Source organism: Myotis davidii, unplaced genomic scaffold (assembly GCF_000327345.1).
Source record: "Myotis davidii unplaced genomic scaffold, ASM32734v1 scaffold97, whole genome shotgun sequence".
Lineage (NCBI taxonomy): Eukaryota > Metazoa > Chordata > Mammalia > Chiroptera > Vespertilionidae > Myotis > Myotis davidii.
In genome coordinates this window covers 139055-157079 of record NW_006289392.1, presented here as the reverse complement: position 1 = coordinate 157079, position 18025 = coordinate 139055, and the positions used below count along the sequence as shown (strand labels likewise).

Here is an 18025-nt window from a genome sequence, read left to right as displayed (position 1 = left end):
AGGGCCGCCGGGGCCCGGGGCGCGGGCGAGGGCAGAATAACCGGTGGGAAGGCTGCGTTTTCACCAAGGACTCGGGTGAAGCTGCAGAGCTGCCTTTGAGCCCTGACTCCTGGGCCGCCTGGGTCGGAGGAGATCTTGTAATGGAGTGGTTCTTCGTCTCACACTAACAAGATGCCCGATTTCCTCAGGATCGAGGGGTGAGTGAGCGGTGGGGTGGTCGCACAAAGCCCCTGCTAGCCACACAGGGAGTAGCCCTGTCGTCTGTTTTTTTTGGAGGCTTCTCTACAAAATAGAAAGTAAACTTTCCCCGAGTGGAGGAATTTAGGGCGTCTCTGTATTGGATGTTTTTGTTACTGTTGATATTTGTGGCCCCCGATACTCTCACATCCAGATAATAGCTTCATCGCCAACTAACTGTGAGATTGGAGAGTTGATTTTTAACCTGGACCATGTTTGCCTTGGACTGTGTGGCCTGAGATAAGTTACGGCTTTAAGGGAATTTTATCTACTAATTAGAAATGAAGATACTCACATACAACACAGTTATTTTGAGGAGTAAATAGTGTCATCCCAAAGAATTCCATTGTGCACTATCTCCTTTCATCCTCATATTTCTGTGATCAGGAATTTCCCCCTTTTTGATGCTGAAGAAAAAACTATTACCCAAGACTTCTGAGTTCTAAGTGATCTTTTCTTTGTCTCATGCTTCTTTATAGTATTATAATAAAAATATAAGGTAATAAAGGGAATTTTTATTTTTAAATGTGTATTGATTCATTTCAGATTGAAGAATGTCCCGGGTTCCGCTGGGGAAAGTCCTCCTAAGGAATGTCATCCGGCATACAGATGCTCACAATAAGGTGAGAGGGACAACCCTGTTACCCCTCAACACTTAATGAGGGCACACAGCGTGGCAGGCGTCGTTTTGGTACTGTTGGGAGATACAAAGATGAATAAAGTAGATAATTGCCATATAGTTTGAAAATTACTAAGTAGAGATATGTAAAATGTTTTAGTGCACTAAGGAAGGAATAATGAAATCTGCCTTGGGGAATTAGGAAAGGCTTCTCAGAATGGGTGGTATTTGAGGCACTGATATTTGAACTAGTTATTTTTTTTAAAATATATTTTATTGATTTTTTACAGAGAGGAAGGGAGAGAGATAGAGAGTTAGAAACATCGATGAGAGAGAAACATCAATCAGCTGCCTCCTGCACATCTCCTACTGGGGATGTGCCCGCAACCCAGGTACATGCCCTTGATTGGAATCGTACCTGGGACCTTTCAGTCTGCAGGCTGACGCTCTATCCACTGAGCCAAACCGGTTTCGGCTTGAACTAGTTCTTGATGAACAGGTTCAAGATTTCCAGGTGTAAAAAATCATTCTGTACAGAGAGAAAATCATGTGCTAACATATGGCAGTAAGAAAGTGCATGGAGAATGGCAAGAAGTTGTGTGCATCCAGAAAGTAGTAAATGGGGGGCTACTGACAGAAGATGAGGCCAGCATGGATTATGGTGGTTGGAGATTAGATTTCTTTCCTCTAGGCAATAAATAAACCATCAAATATATATATTTTTATTTTTAAAATACGATTTTATTGATTTCTGAGGAAGGAAGGGAGAGGGAGAGCTAAAAACATCTATGGGAAAGATGGATGGGCTGACTCTTGCACGCCTCCTGCTGGGGATTGAGCCTGCAACTTGGGCAGGTGCCCTGACTGGGAATTGAACAGGTGACCTGGTGCATGGGACAACACTCAACCAACTGAGTCACACTGGCTGGGAAACCATCAAATGTTTTTAAGCTGAGTGTGACTTGATTATATTTTATTTTTTTTATTTTTATTATTTTAAAATATATTTTATTGATTTTTTACAGAGAGGAAGGGAGAGATATAGAGAGTTAGAAACATCGATGAGAGAGAGACATCGATCAGCTGCCTCCTGCACATCTCCTACTGGGGATGTGCCCGCAACCCAGGTACATGCCCCTGACCGGAATCGAACCTGGGACCCTTCAGTCTGCAGGCCGACGCTCTATCCACTGAGCCAAACCGGTTTCGGCTTGATTATATTTTAGAAAGATGATTTTTTAATTGGATAGGTGATAGATCAAATGGGGTGAACAGTAGAGAGACCAATTAGGAAGCAATTGCAGTTTTCCAGGTGAGAGATGATGAGGGGGGTTCATATGAAAGCAGTGACAGTAGGGATGAAGATGAGGAATTTAGGAGACAGAATCCAAAGAACTTGGTGACTGATTGGATGGTGGTGATAATTATGGAATCAAATATTACTATCTTGTGTGATTAGGAGAGTGATGATGATAGGAAACAAAAGAAAGGGACAAGTAAGCAGTTGGAAGTTGGCAGGTGGGGAGGCAGGTTGGGAGGGGCAGTGAAGGGGAGGAGGCGGAAGAGTTGTTGGAAGAGCTGTCCTGAGCAGGAGGAAGAGAGGAGATGCATGCAGAGCAGAGCATTGAGCCAAAGGGGAGATAAGTTTGTCCTCGGATGAGGCTCCGGCCTGGCCTAAGGAACTGGGAGCTCAGGTTGGAGCGACAGGGCATCCGTGGAAGTGGGAGGAGGTGGCGCTGCTGGGACCTTAACCCCTTGTGAGTTCTGAGGCAGGGGATTTAACCCTTTGTGGGTGCGGCCCCTCAGAGGCAGCATCATCGGGTAGTTTTAACCCCTTCAGGGCTGGGTTTAACCCACTGGACTTAACCCCATCTAGCCCACCAATTCCTCCATCGTGGGGGGCGCTCTGCGGGGACGCTTGAGGTGACCCCCTTCGTACATTAAGTGCTGTTCCTGCTGCTGCACCCCTTTGGACCTGCTTAGCTGATCGCGCGGTGGCGCTTAACCCTTTACTGACTTGAGCGCCCCCAAGTTGCAGTTGGAGTTTGCTGACAGGACTGGCTGAAGGCATCACTGCAGGAATTACCGAAGTGGAATCTGTTGGGCATTTTTTTCTTCAAGAAAAGAAAAACCTCTTTTTTCTTCAAAGACTTGCAGCCAAAATTCTTCAAACTTTGAGGACTCTTGTTGCCATGGCCGAGCCACTCCTTTCAGGACCAGCCTCAAACTGGCAACCGTGCAGGTGCTGATGCTGTCCATGAAGAGCGGAACCCCGAACCGCCCCTGGGTGCAGAGGAGCCGGTGCCTGAGGACGACAGTAGGTGGCAAGCAAGAGCGCTCCCCCCAGCCGGGGGGCATCCAGGGCCAGAGGGGAAGGGAGCCTGGACCCCCAGCCGTCCCCTTTGCCAACCCAGGTCTGTCCAGAACTTCGCTGCCTGGAAGCGGACGAAAAGGGCCAGAATGGAGATAACTTGTCCGCTGGCAAACCGCCCCGCCGCTAGCGGGAGGGGAACAGAGGCCCGAGACCGAGCCGCTCACCCAACCGTGTCATGACTCCGAAGCCAAGTTGGGGGCTCCTGCCGCTGGAGGCGAGGAGTCCTGGAAACAGCAGCAGAGACAGCTGGGCAAGGAGAAACACAGGCGACGCCCTTCCAAGAAGAAGCGGCACTGGAAGCCGTACTACAAGCTGACTTGGGAGGAGAAGAGAAAGTTCGACGAGAAACAGAGTCTTCGAGCTTCGAGGGTTCGAGCCGAGATGTTCGCCAAGGGCCAGCCGGTGGCGCCCTATAACACCACGCAGTTCCTATGGATGATCACGACCAGGAGGAGCCGGACCTCAAAACCGGCTTCTACCCCAAGCGGGCTGCGGCCAACGGACACCAGCGACGAAGAGTTTATGGAAGAGGCGGGTGAGGAGGACGGGGGCAGCGAGTTTCTGCAGCGGGACTTCTCGGAGACCTACGAGCGGTTCCACGCGGAGAGCCTGCAGAACATGAGCAAGCAGGAGCTCATCAGGGAGTACCTGGAGCTGGAGACGTGCCTCTCTCGCATGGAGGGCGAGAACAACCGGTCGCGGCTGGAAAGCAAGTGGTTGGGCGGCTGTGCCCCGAGAACCTGCAGCTGCTGACGGAGAACGAACTGCACCGCAGCAGGAGCGGGCGCCGCCGTCCAAGTTTGGGGACTAGACTGAAACTTTTTGGAGGGGAGGCACAAAGGGGACTTTTTACAGTGATGGAATGTGACATTATACACGTGTGTGTAAGACAGGGGACGTTTTTATGACACATAATCAGAAGAGAAAATCCCCCCGGCTTTGGTTGGTTTGGTAAATTTAGCTATGCTGTAGCTTGCACGCTTTCTCCTGTTCTTTAATTATGTGAAACTGAGGGATGCATTACTTTTCTTTATAGTTTTTTTATGTGTAATTTGACCATGCATTTACAATGCATTTTCTGTTAAAAATCCTCTCAAACTGATCTATAAGGTGGCCAAATCTGAGAACCATTAAATTCATTCTAATTATAATAAATTTAATATATGTAAATGTAAAAAAAAAAAAAGAAAGGGAAAAGTATGATGGGAAATGTAATTAGTTTTGTTTGAAGATGTTGACGGGGAGGAGCTTATAGGATGTCCAAAAGAGTTGGGAATTCAGACTTGGAGCAAAGGAGAAATGTTGATTCTTGGTTTGGGGATTATTGGTATATAGGGAATGACATAGGTTATGAGAGTAGGTAGATGAGGTCACCTAGGAGAACACATATAATGAAAAGAGGGCCAAGGACCCCTGTTTGGTTTTCTTTGGTGAACTGTGTAATTCCTAGTTTGATCTTAAAAGGTATTATTCTAATGTCACCTGATAATTTGATTGTGAGTGAGGTTATAACTCTGCAATTGCCTTAAATCACCCCTAGTTGAAAGGTGAACTTAGATTTGAAAGTGGTGGCTAAAAAAGATAATGTAGCACAGATTTAACAAAATATTATAGGAGGATTATTTATTTTTAAATGCTTTGTTAAGGCAATTTATGAAACTTTATTTATTATTATTTTTAATTCTCACCTGAGGATATTTTTCCATTGATTTTCAGAGAGAGTGGAAGAGAGAAAGAAAGACAGAGAAATATTGATGTGAAAGAAACACATAGATTAATTGCCTCCTGCTTGTGCCCTGACCAGGGCTGGGACTGGGGAGGAGCTACAGCCAAGGTACATGCCTGTGAATGGAATCAAACCTGGGACCCTTCAGTCCGCAGGCCATTGCTCTATGCATTGAGCCAAACTGGCTAGGGCAATAGGAGGATTTAGAAATAAAACATATTCTTATTTTTTGGTTAGTTGTAATCTGACTCTCTAGAAATTCCCTAGCAATTCTCATGTCTTTTTATTTTGTTTTTAGTAAAAATTAGAATGTTGCCGAAACCGGTTTGGCTCAGTGGATAGATCGTCGGTCTGCGGATTGAAAGGTCCCAAGTTCGATTCCGGTCAAGGGCATGTACCTGGGTTGCGGGCACATCCCCAGTGGGAGATGTGCAGGAGGCAGCTAGCTGATCGATGTTTCTCTCTCATCGATGTTTCTAACTCTCTATCTCTCTCCCTTCCTCTCTGTAAAAAATCAATAAAATATATTTAAAAAAAAAATTAGAATGTTGTGAAAAGGAACTTAGCCTGAAAGTTTAAAGGCCTGTCCTTACTAGCTTTTTGACTTTGGTAAAATTTCTGAGCTTTTGTTTCTTCTCAGTAGAATATAATAATGGCATCTTGCTTTGCTTTCCTCATAAGATTGCTTAAGGTTCAATTGAGATGATACATTTAAAATGATAAAGCATTTTAGCCGAAACCGGTTTGGCTCAGTGGATAGAGCGTCGGCCTACGGACTGAAGGGTCCCAGGTTCGATTCCGGTCAAGGGCATGTACCTGGCTTGCGGGCACGTACCTGGCTTGCGGGCACATCCCCAATAGGAGATGTGCAGGAGGCAGCTGATCGATGTTTCTCTCTCATCGATGTTTCTCTCTATCCCTCTCCCTTCCTCTCTGTAAAAAATCAATAAAATATATTTAAAAAAAATAAAATGATAAAGCATTTTAGAAACATCAAGGATTATTATTTGGTAATTGCAACATAATTACAAAATTGATAAGATTCTAAGTGTGTCTATGCAAGGGTTAAAAAATTCTGTTGCTGCAGAATTCTACATATTTGATTTACTGGGTTGGATTGTTTAACCACAGTGAAAAACCAGAATTTCCCAGGTTCTTGATCATAACTCAGTCTAAAATCCCATAATTAGTGCAAACTGTATTTTTAGTTACTTTTTTGTGATGTAAAGTGTTATTTTCAGTAACTTATTTTAATTTCTTTCCTTTAAAAAAAACCCTAGATTCAGGAGGAATCAGATATGTGGAAAATAAGAGAACTGGAGAAACAGATGGAAGATGCTTACCGGGGGAGCAAAAGGAAAATGTTGCCCAGCAGTTCAAGGTGAAGTGGAGCTCTGAGAACCAACATAATTCTCACCTTTTCAAAATCATCAACTTTTTGTTTAAAATCATTTTGGTATGCTAAAGATACATGGATTCAGTTTTGTGAGTCCTTAAGCATTCCCTCTTTCATAAACCTAGACCCAAGTATAAAGGTAATAATGGCTATCATGCATATGGTCTCACTCTTTGTATTCATTTGCAATAGAGAATTTTAAAAGTCTACCTTGAACAATTGTAAACATTAAGGATTCTATGGATTCTGACCTTATCTGATATCTTTTAATCTTAGATTTTCTATTTGTATCTATGGTCGCTTAGCTGATCATATACTCCTTTCCATTATTAGTCTTTCATTCTCTCTCCCAGCCTTTTTTAAATTTTTAAACTTTTTTCTCTAAGCCTCTTCTTTACCCCATCTACTCTCCATCTTCGCCAAATCACAGTCTTTCACATTACCTTCTTATTAATTTGAGAGTTAATATAAGGGATTGTGCAGGCTTGTCATACCTGTAGTGATATAGGAATGTCTGAGTATTATGAACATCTGTTGGGCCTCCTGTGCCTGTTGGTGTACAGCTGTGTGTATGAAAAATGACTCAAAAGTAGTAATGCTGATTCTAAAGCCACCATGGGAATAGTTACCACATTGCAGACGGATCACGAGAATTCTCGTGTTTTCTGTTCTAAGGCTTGTGGCCAATCACGTTATTAAAAAGATATTAGCTTGTAAGAACATGTAATTAATAACTTCAAAATGCAATGGGTATTTAATTTTAAAGTGTGCCTTTAACATTTATGTAAAATGTTTTTTTTGTACTTGTTCAATAGAAACTTATCGGGCCACTGGGTAAAAGCTAGAAGTAAAACTGCTGGTCCGCAATGTGTTAATAGTGAGATATTTAAGGAGAGTGAATGTGTCTGCAGAGTACGTGGACTTTGGAGTATGACTGGCTTTGTGTAAATGGCTTTAGACAAGAAAGTATGCAGAGTATCCATAGTAAAGAAAGCAGAGTTTCAACATAAAAATAAATATATTTTTCAGTTTGTATTTCTCTGATGGTTCTTTGAGAATTTAGAAGTACTGTTAGTGCAGATGATGATTTATTTTGTGTTGGTTGTTCAGTTTCCAGTGGTATCTCCAGGAACAAAATATTGTTCTTTTTTGTTAATCCTCACCCCAAGGATATTTTTTCCATTGATTTATAGAGAGTGGAAGGGAGGGGGAGAGACACACAGAGAGAAACAGCGATGTGAGAGAGACACATTGATTGGTTGCGTCCCCCACACACCCTAACCAATGCTGGGGATCGAACCTGCAATCAAGGTACTTGCCCTTGACCGGAATTGAACCAACCACCCTTGTCTGTGGGTCAATGCTCTAACCACTGACCAACCAGCCAGGGCCAGAATATTGTTCTTCTTTGAAAAAATTAAAAATACATATATTTTTATTGATTTCAGAGAGGAAGGGAGAGGGAGAGAGAGATAGAAACATCAATGATGAGAGAGAATCATTGATCGGCTGCCTCCTGCATGCCCCCTACTGGGGATCAGGTCCACAACCCTGGCATGTACCCTTGACTGGACCCTGGACCCTTCCATCTGCCCCTTCCATCTGCAGGCTGATGCTCTATTCACTGAGCCAAACCAGCCAGAGCTTGTTTTTCTTGAGTGGACTATTAGTAAGACCTTTCATGGTGAGTAAAGCTTCAAACACAATCTCTTTAAGGGCAGGGATTCTGATTGTCTCATTTGCATTATATTCTCAGTGGCTAGAACAGTACCTGACACATAGGAACCCTGAAACATTTTTGATAACCAATTAGCTAGCTTTAGTGACTGGTTAGTGGATATTGTAAGTACAGGCTGAGTCAATTGTTTTCAACTGATTTTCTACCCCAGCGTACTCATGGGTTAGGACTTACCCATTGTTACTGTGACCTCACTACAGCAAGGTGCTGGTTCTCCAGGAAGGGAGTGTATATGTAGAATCTAGGATAGTTTGCAATGTCCCCAGCTGTGATTATGCTCTGCTTCCCACTTTGCATGCCCTCCTAGTTGAGAATTAGTGAGTGAGCTACAGCGTACCACAGTCCAGAAGTTCAATAGGGTGGGTAACAATGGTCAGATTTTCATTGGACAACTGTACAAATTTACAGAGAGGAATAGATCGTGTCTTTTTACATGATTTAAAAAAATAGTATCAGGTTGTTTTGTTCTCCCTCTTGCTAGTAGTTTGTTCAATGAGTTTTGTGCATGATGTTCCATAAAGTAGCTTCACAGATTACTTATAAATCTAAAAATCCTTCTGTTTCCTCATCTAGCCGGATGCGTAGTGACGGTTTTGATGAAGAAAGTCAAAGAGACAATTGGAGGCCAAGGAATGAAATTTCTGAGGCACTGGAAGATGATTTTCTTAAGGCTAAATCCTGGAACAAGAAGTTATATGATTATGAAGCTAACATGCCAGACAGGTTTGTGACTAAATTCTTGTGGCCATTAATGATATTTGGCATGAGAATGTGAACTTTACAAACTTAATTATCTCTACAAAAACTTGTACACAAATGTTCACAGCATAATTATTCAGTGTGGCAAAAAAAGTGGAAACCCAAATGTCTATTAGCTGATGAATGAATAAACAAAATGTGGTATATGGAACAAGTAATGGAATGTTATCTGGCTGTAGAAGGCATAAAGTACTGAAAACATACTACAATATGGATGAACCTTGAAAATATGATGGTAGGTGAAAAGAGCCAGACCTAAAAGGCCATTTGTTATATGATCCTATTTATATATGTCTAGAATAGGCAAAGCCATAGAGACAGAAAGTAGATAAGTGGTTGTTATGAGCTACAGGAGAGGGAGGAATGGAGAGTGACTGCTAATGCAGTTTCTTTTTGGGGTGATGAAAGTGTTCTGAAGTAAGATAGTGGTGATGGTTGTACAACTCTGATTATACTAAAAGCCACTGATTTGCACACTTTATGAATTATATTTCAATAGTTACTACTATTTTTTAAAGATATATTTTTATTGATTTCAGAGAATAAGGGAGAGGGAGATAGAAACATCAATGATGAGAATTATTGATCGGCTGCCTCCTGCACGCCCCCTACTGGGGATCGAGTCCACAACCTGGGCATGTGCCCTTGACCGGAATCGAACCTGGGACCTTTCAGTCCACAGGCCGATGCTCTATCCACTGAGCCAAACCAGCTAGGGCTCAATAGTAATTTTTAAAAAATTGTACCAATGTAAACATTATGTTATGAAGTGTTTTTGGAGAAGTACTTCATAGCTAAAGAGAGCAGATTGTAAGTTTTCTTAAGGAAGAGAATGGCAAGTTTTCTTACAAATGGACAAAGGAATTCTTTGTATCTGAAATAATAGTGTGCAGCACAGAAAAATAGCCAACTAAGATTACTGGGCTATGTGGGGTTGGCTTTACCGTATCTCTGGTTTTTTTTGTTCTGTGTGTATGTCTGTGTGCATGCATTCCTAAGTCTGTCTGATTTAATTTTCAAAAGCATATGCACTGCTTTAACAATATGTATAATAAAATGTCATCTTACAGATGGGGTCACAGTGGTTATAAAGAGTTATACCCTGAAGAATTTGAAACAGACAGGTAAGACAAATAGGCTTACTGGAAAAGTTAGAAACTAAGCTTAGTACAAAGTCTGAACTGTAATTTGAGTTTAAGCGCAGTTTTTGCAAAGCATGTAACGTTTGCCATTAAAAATGTAACCAAAGAATAATTGGCAATTTACATGGAAGATGATAGGTATTTTGCTTTTCCCTGATTGATGTTTGACATATCTATAGCACTTGTTTTTTTTAAAAATATGTTTTCGGTGATTTGAGAGAGAGAGAGGAAGAGAAAGGAGAGAAACATCCATCAGCTGCCTCCTGCATGCCCTGTACTGGGGATCAAGCCCGCAACCCTGGGCATGTGCCCTGACTGGGAATCAAACTGGTAACCTCTTGGTGCATGAGAGGGTTCCCAACCGAGTCACACTGGCCAGGAGTATAGCACTTAGGTCTTTATATTTAGTGTCCCATACAGTAATTCAGTATGGCAGATTAGAAGTTTTTCAAATTAAAAATTCTTATATAATTTTAAACAAAAGTTTTCTACCTATTGGATTGGCAAAAAAAAAAATTTTTTATGATGCCCAGTGTTGCTAATACTAGTGATAAGCAGATCTTAATATACTCTTTTTTTCCCCTGAGTCCAGTGATTTTTAATGGTTTTAGTCTTGTTTTACAGATTAGAATTTTTATCTTCATTTTAAAGATGAGGAAAAACTCAGAGTTATTAAGTCTCATAGTAACCCTATGTCAAAGCTGTTGTAAAATTTAGATTTTAACCATAACTTTCTATCTGGAATGCAGAATATTAAAATATTTTTATTTTCTATAGTAAAGGTGTTTTTCTTTTTTATTAGTGATCATCAAGATATTACCAATGGGAAAAAAAGATCTCCCCAGGTAAAATCATCTACCCATGAATCTCACAAACACAAGAAATCAAAGAAATCTCACAAAAAAAAGCAGAAAAAGAAGTCACACAAAAAACAGAAGAAAAGCAAAAAGGAAGTCACAGGTATAACAGCAGATTCCTCAAACGAGTTCTCAGAAGAAACTGGGGCTTCTAGTACCAGGAAACAACCACATAAGCGTAAGAAAAAATCAAGGAAAAAGTCTCTCAAAAAGTCTGCTCTAGTTTTAGAGGCAGAAAGTGACACTTCTCAGTCTGATGACGCAGCATCCAGTAGTTCTGAGGAAAGAGACGCTAAGAAAACCAAAAGGGAAAAAAGAGATAAAGTCAGTATCCCTGTAGTTAGCAATGAAATACAGGAGAGGACAAAAACAAACAAACGCACAAATTGGAAAGTGGCTACAGATGAAAGGTCTGCTGAGAGTTCGGAGGATGACTAAATGAGAAACAGCCTTCAGTTCCCACTGACTTGGATATTGACAGCTCTTGCACCTTGGGGCTTTGCCGATGACTCTTGAGCAGCACAGGGGGCCTGAGGGCGGAGTTGTCCTGTGCCGTCTGTGTACATCTGACAGACTTGTCTTCAATTTTGGCCTGTTAAACTTGATCCTCTTATTGTTAATAGGGAATCTGGTATTTTGTTATGAAGGTTTCTTGAAGAGATTATTTTTTGCAGTTAATTACATTTAGCGTAGAGTGTATATACAGCAAATTAAAGGACCCAGGAGGCAGAACCCAATAATGATCTGGGTATACCAGTTAGAATGTTGAGTTTGGGGAAAGTGAAGGCTAGCATCACGAGGTAGATTGGAACCAGTGCTGTGCGGAATGTATGCTAAGGGAACATCCAGTTGCTCTTGTTTGGTTTATATTGCAGGTGCCACTTTGTCTCAGCCTTGGTGCTTTGATCTTTCTGTATTTTGGCCCCATTGGTCTGGTCTTTTATTTAACGGGGAAATGAGCGTAAGAACCAATATTTTACCTTTACAACACCCATAGACAACTGTTATCAGCGTTTTCTGTTAAGTTTTCCTGCTGGACAGGGACTGTAGCTATATTCAGTATACCCATAAGCATGATAATTGGATAGTAAATGTCTTTTTTCTTTTTAAATTCTTTATGGATAGTAAATGGTTGTCTAGTTCCATTGCTGTATATTGCCTAAATGGACTTGTGTTCAAAAATTACTTCTTTTCGGTTACATCCTTAACAAATGGGGAAGAATTAGGAGTCAGTCATTTGATGGTGCTCTGAACGGGCTTCAGGGCAGCATCTGCCATTTAAGTGTCGTCCTTGTTCATTTTGAAATCTATTAAGGAACTTTAGATTTTCCCTGAAACTAGGTTGAATCAAATCCAAAATGAAAGACTTCTCAGGGACATTATCTACTTCTTTTCCAGCTTGCCTTTGGATTAAAGCACCAAGCAGAGACCATATTATTCCCTTTTGCTATATGTGTAATCCCTACTATGTTAATTCATGAGAAAGTAACACTGAAAAGGCTGGCAGAACACAAGTTAATTTTTTCATTATGGCAGAAGATTAAGTGACATATTGTTTTTCCTAGTTGTCACTTCATGGGCTGAGTAAAAAGCTTGAAAACTCACTTGTCTTGGTTCTGCCACTAATTGGTTGTGTGGTCTGGAGTAGGTAAGTTAACCTCTCTGGCCTTCCTTTGAACCCCATATGTAATATGCAAATACTTCATGGCGATATGACATAGGACACTAGCAATAGAATATAACTATGACATCATTCCACGAGATGGTAAAGTTTATAGTTCTGCCAAATCCGTCTTTACAGACAGATTGCTAACAAAATGTTTGGTCATGAAGTACATGGTTGGCTAGAGGTTCCTGATCCCAATTACAAGCAGGTGCTACCTTTGGGGCTATTTATTTGAAATATTAACACTTTGGTACTCAACTGTCAATGTTCAATGGTGTATATTTTTACCTTTGGGATTAGTAGGGATCCAAGAGAGGAAGAGCAGTCTATAATTACCTCTTAACCTAAAGCAGTTTTGTTCTTGGAGCAAGTGAAATCTTTGTTGGAGGGAGTGTTCCCTTTTTTTTTTTGGTTTTAAACATTGTTTCTGTGCTATAAAAGTACTGAGTCTCAGCAGACTCAGGAGAATGGGTGAGTGGGACAAAGCATCTCCAGGAAGTTGGTTGTTTGGGTCTTGACCTTCCCTTCCTCCCACAGTAGCAGACTTCTCTTTCCCAATGAATATACATCTTGCTTGTTTTGTTTTTTGCCATGTTTACCTTTTCTTGGTCATGTATAAGCAATAAAGCTGTTTTCTGTTCTTCACCTTTCTCAACCCTAAATTTTCTTCTATGCCTTAGGCTAAGGCTCTGATGTTTCTTCCAGCCCCTTAAATACCATTTGCACTACTAGCCCTGGAACATGTTTAGTCCTAGTGTTTCTGCCAATCAGAGATCTTATTAAATCCTAAAATGGGATTTTAAAAATAGAGTCGGAGAACTCACATTTATTGAATAATTGTTGTGATACAATGTGGAGTTTCTGAATTCCAAATAAATAAATTTCATTTTTGAATTTTCGATCTGTTACTTTTTAGCACCAACATGCTTGGTAATAGCCTGAAGTTGACCTGACAGTGGGTTGACAACTTTCCCTTACTGGCCCTTCAATCTGCTTAATAACAAGTCCTTTGCTGCTTCTGTCATTCTCCCAGGGAATGGCCTACTGCCCTCCTTTCTGTACAATCTGGGCAAAACGGCTGGTGATGGCGAGAGTAGTGTCAATGAAGCGGTCCACACAGCTCGAGAGACAATTTTCAGTACGAGAGTCTAGGCGGTTCCCTGGCTTTTCCACACATTTATCCCAACATAGCTCCATGAAGTGGTGCACCTGAGAGGAAAGAAAAGCAGTAACCATTAGGGCCTGTATATAGGTCTACCTGCCAATTTTCTTATTTCCTTCCCATTTTCATTTTCTGTCACTTAATTAAAACATTCATTCAATGAACAAACCATGGGCTCTCCTCTTTCCTCACTTCCTACTGTCCCCAATATGGTCCAGACCCTCAGCCCTACATTGCAACAATTCTTTTATCCTCTCCTTTTCTATTTTTCTCTTCAGTAATTACAAAATACTTTCCATCAAGTCACCTGTGTTTGCTTAATCATCAGTTTCTCGGTTAGCTACTCAGGGCACTCCCTTATTTAACCCCCACCCCTACGGTTTCAATGAGGCCCACACAGCATACCCAACTTGACTCTTTTTGTTGTTAATCCTCACCTGACGATATTTTTTTCCATTAGAGAGACTGGAAGTGGGGGTTGCCTTCCCCACTATTCCCGACTGGGCTGGGGATCAAACCTACAACCCAGGTACCAGGAATCGAACTTCTGTGTGAGGGCTGAGGCTCTGAGCTACACTGGCTAGGGCTCAACTTGACTCTTAATATTCTTGAAGGCCCTCCCTAAAGATTTCACCAATTCTTCAAAACAGTTCGAATTCTTACTTGCCTGAAGGCCACTGTCTATTATTTTCTACTTGTGTCAAGTCCTCAATCAGAATGTAAATTTTCAGGCAGGATTAATTACCTTTTTTTTTTAAAAAAAATCCCAAACTAGCACCAGTGTAAGCTGAGAAAGTATGGTACCTATTAATCCCCCAAATCACTGCACCCGTATCATTCTAAATCTATCCCTTCTTGGGTTCTTAACCTTTTTGAGAATCCAATGGATCCACTCTCCAAAAAAATGCACATACAGGCACAGAAGATGTATGCACTTTCATAATGTTCAGGACTCAAAGATTTCTAACCAGGGTGGTGGTCGGAGGTGGGGGAGGGGCGGAGAGGAGAGAAAAAATATCATTTACCAAGAGTTCACTATTTGGGGAGGCTGAGAACTAGGCACTCAGTCAATCCTCTTTGCGGTAATAAAAGATGACTTGTCACCGTTGAAGAGGCGGTAGGTAATCAGCCCTAAGTAACGCGGCTAATGCGGCACCGGGCCGGGGTTCCGTGCCGAACGAGCTCCAAAGCTCTTGCAGGCTGATTACTTCAGAGCCGCCCCCCCCACCCCAACCTCCCCAATAAGGTTCTACCGTTTCCAAATACATTATCGCGCCTGGTCCTCACAGTGCAGCAAGGGACCGGGCGACTGCGAAACCGAGACGCGCAGTGGCTGGGTGTCCGCCTGGAGGCACGTGGCACGTCAGCGGCAGAGGCACGATTAGAACCTAGATCTCCCGAACGTCAGCCCAGAGGGCTCGCCGCCCAGCTCGGCTCCCGGACCCTCGTGCCGCCCAAACCTTTCTTTTCTGCTTCACGCCTACTTTCTCCAACGGGGCTTGCTTAACGGCCCCTGGGCACCGCCGTGCACCAGGGCAGGGGTGCCGCGACTCGTTTCTCTTGCGAGGAAACCGGGCCAGGCAGGGACATCGGGCGACCTCCCCGCGGCCGCCTGGGGTCTGACTGCAGCCTCGTTTCTCTTCACCCTGGTCCCTGTCCCGTACCTGTGCGGTGAACTGCGCCTTCTGCTGCTCGGCCGCCACCAGGCGCTGCAATTCCGCTTCGTCGGCCTCTCCCAGCTCCGCCATTGTCCGCCTCGGGGCTCCGGACTTCCGGTCACATGTGTGCGCATGTGCGGCGGCCGCACACCGACTCCCGGCTCCCAACTCCCGACTTCCGGTTCACCAAGCGTTTTCCTTTTCCTTGTTTTCTTTTGTGTGGTGTGGTGGGCGGTGCCTGTGACTGTTTCCGGGTTACTGGATGACCTTGAACCTCCAGGAGCGAGATGGCGAGCGTGTGGAGGCTGAGTGTCCTCTGCGGTGCCCGAGGAGGCCGAGGTGAGGGTCCGGTGGCCGGGGCTCCCAGCGCGGTTCCGGCTGGGCAGGGAGGCGGGAGGAGTCCTCTGCGGGTGGCGTGGCCTCTGGAGCGCGGCGGTCCTCCTCTCCTCCTTCCCTCTGGCCGCTCTGGCTCCGGTCGAAACCACAGCGGCGACCCCCGCGCTGCGGGCCCAGCTATTCCCGGAGCGCGTCTCTCCCGGCCTGGGCCGACGTGATGAGGGGGCACATCTGCAAGCTCTGCCTCTGGGAGCCAGCCCCGCCGAGGCTGCTCAGAGGAGCTCGCCCCCTCCGCACCGCTGTCCTTACCGAGCTCCCACCCCGACTCGGAGAAGAGGATCCGAATCCCCGTGCCGGGTCTTGCTCCTCGAGGGGGTGGACGGGACCGATCGGGTAGACATCGAACGGGGCATGTGTGTTATAGCCGGCACTGCAGTAAGCTTGGGATTCAGGTGTGAATAAAACACAGTTCTTGCCCGCAAAGACTTTTCCTTTTTATAGGGAAAACACGTGTAAGCATAATTTAACACCAAACAACGGTTGTGCCGTCCACACATTGTCCTAGCAGTCCAGAGGGAGGATGTATTCAGCGCCCGGGTTGGAAGGATTACTTGGTCTCCGTTCCCGAAGGAGGTGTGCCTGACCCGCAAGGCCATGGGAGTAAGGTCATTACAGTTAGGCCTCCTGGGGTCAACAAGTGCAGCGATGAAGGAAGGAGTAGAGACTAGTTGTTAGGCGAGGAAACAAAACAAATCGGATGTTATTAAAGCTGTAGCTCGAGGTCAGGAATGAGCGCTGAACCTGGAAAGGGGATCCGGAGTCAAATCATACAAGAACTTGCCTTGATAAGGGGTATGCATTTTACCTGGGGTGAAGGGGAGCCATTGAAAAATTTGACATAGATTTGCAGTTTATTTTTTAAATATGTTTTTATTGATGTCAGAGAGGAAGGAAGAGAAAGATAGAAACATCCATGAGAGAGAATCATGGATTGGCTGCCTCCTGCAAGTCTCCCACTGGGCATTGAGCCTAAAATCCAGGCATGTGCCCTTGACCGGAATCGAACCTGGGACTTTTCAGTTCTCAGGCCAATGATCTATCCACTGAGCCAAACCGGCTAGGGCTAGATTGCAGTTTAGATGGACCACTTTGGTAGCAGGGTGGTAGATGGCCATCAGGGGAGATGGTCGGGCTAAGACACAAGTTGGAGATGAGGTGGGGCGCTAGTGTAGTAGTACAAGCAAGGATGATGAGGTCCTGAACTTGAAGTACAGAAAACATTGTCTCAAGAGATGTTTGGGTACATCAGTGCGATTTGGCAATTGACTGAATTTAGGGAGAAAATCCTACATGACTTCCAGGTTTCTGGGTTAGGCTGGGATGTCCTTAAAGTGGGGAACATGCAAATGGGAGACAGCTTTGGATGAGAAAGTGAGTTGAAGGATGATTTTAGTTTTTGGCATGGTGAGTGTGAAGACCATGTAGGATATGTCAGGCCCAGCAGGCACTTAAACTTCTGAAACTGGAGAGATATCAGGGCTGGAGATACAGAATTGGGGTGTCGTCAACTCAGTAGAAGCTGAATAGACAGAATGACCAGGGGTGGACAGAGGAAGGGAGGAGAGCAATGGGCAGATGATGGAGTCTGGGAAAACATTTAAGAGTGAATGCAGGAGGTCTGGCCCGCGTGGCTCAGCGGTTGAGTGTGGACTCAGGAACCAAGAGGTCGCTGGTTTGATTTCCAGTCAAGGCACAGGCCTGGGTTGCGGGCTCTATCACCAGCAGGGGGTGTGCAGGAGGCAGCTGATCGATGATGCTTCCCTGTTTCTATCCTTCTCCCTCTCTCTAAAAATCAATTAAAAGCGTATTTTTAAAAAAGAGTGGATGCAGGAAGAGACTAACATAGAATGATCAGAGAATCAAAGAGAGAATTAGAAGAGAGTTCTGTCAGGAAAGAAGGGAGGAAAGAGCATGATGCCAGGTGGTGACGAAAGGCCCAATAAGATGAAGACTGACAGTACCTGTTGGATATGGCTACTTGAGACCTTTGGCAACTTACCAAAGCAGCTTTGGTGGGGTAAAAATAAGTTTCTGAGTTAAAGAATCATAGGGAAGCTGAGATGATTTATTTTTTTAAAATTTTACTTATTGATTTTAGAGAGAGGAAAAGAAACATCACTGTGAGAGAGAAACATCAATTGGTTGCCTCCTGTACGTGGCCCCACCAGGATCAAACCTGAAACCTGGGTATGTGCCCTGACTGGGAATCGAACCTGTCACTTTTTGGTGTATGGGATGATGCTTCAACCCACTGAGCCACACCAGCCAGGATGATTTAAGTAACACTTTAAAGAA

The 18025-nt window shown here is 43.7% G+C and overlaps 3 protein-coding genes across 6 annotated transcripts in view; 2 read left to right on the top strand and 1 right to left on the bottom strand.

Annotated features, from left to right (window-relative positions):
* The window catches only part of LOC102762627 (chromosome unknown open reading frame, human C11orf57), a 12350-nt gene extending 338 nt beyond the window's left edge, over window positions 1–12012 (top strand). The window contains exons 2-7 of one of the 4 annotated variants that reach the window (XM_006761513.2): window positions 82–197; window positions 784–860; window positions 6237–6337; window positions 8664–8813; window positions 9920–9973; window positions 10794–12012. In XM_006761513.2, coding sequence (XP_006761576.1) covers window positions 792–860; window positions 6237–6337; window positions 8664–8813; window positions 9920–9973; window positions 10794–11286 — 867 coding nt within the window. In that variant the 5' untranslated portion in view covers window positions 82–197; window positions 784–791 and the 3' untranslated portion in view covers window positions 11287–12012. Of the gene's footprint in view, window positions 1–8; window positions 198–783; window positions 861–6236; window positions 6338–8663; window positions 8814–9919; window positions 9974–10793 lie in introns of those variants that run through there. The other 3 variants (XM_006761512.2, XM_006761515.2, XM_015562474.1) reach the window with 3 other exon arrangements.
* Window positions 12013–13306: 1294 nt separating this feature from the next.
* Window positions 13307–15520, bottom strand: TIMM8B (translocase of inner mitochondrial membrane 8 homolog B (yeast)). Its single transcript, XM_006761516.2, has 2 exons — window positions 15341–15520; window positions 13307–13723 (listed from the first exon to the last, which is right to left on the bottom strand). The coding sequence occupies exons 1-2, from the start codon at window positions 15422–15424 to the stop codon at window positions 13556–13558; spliced, it is 252 nt and encodes an 83-aa protein (XP_006761579.1). The 5' UTR covers window positions 15425–15520; the 3' UTR covers window positions 13307–13555.
* A 9-nt stretch (window positions 15521–15529) lies between these two features.
* SDHD (succinate dehydrogenase complex subunit D, integral membrane protein) overlaps window positions 15530–18025 on the top strand; it is a 10630-nt gene continuing 8134 nt past the window's right edge. The window contains exon 1 of the mRNA XM_006761517.2: window positions 15530–15673. Within this exon, the coding sequence (XP_006761580.1) occupies window positions 15622–15673 (52 nt within the window). The 5' untranslated portion in view covers window positions 15530–15621. The remainder of the gene's footprint in view (window positions 15674–18025) is intronic.

Coding starts and splice junctions, on each gene's coding strand:
- TIMM8B (XM_006761516.2), bottom strand. CDS start 15,424: ATGGCGGAGCTGGGAGAGGCCGACGAAGCGGAATTGCAGCGCCTGGTG. Junction 13,724..15,340: donor AGGCGCAGTTCACCGCACAG/GTACGGGACAGG, acceptor CTTTCCTCTCAG/GTGCACCACTTCATGGAGCT.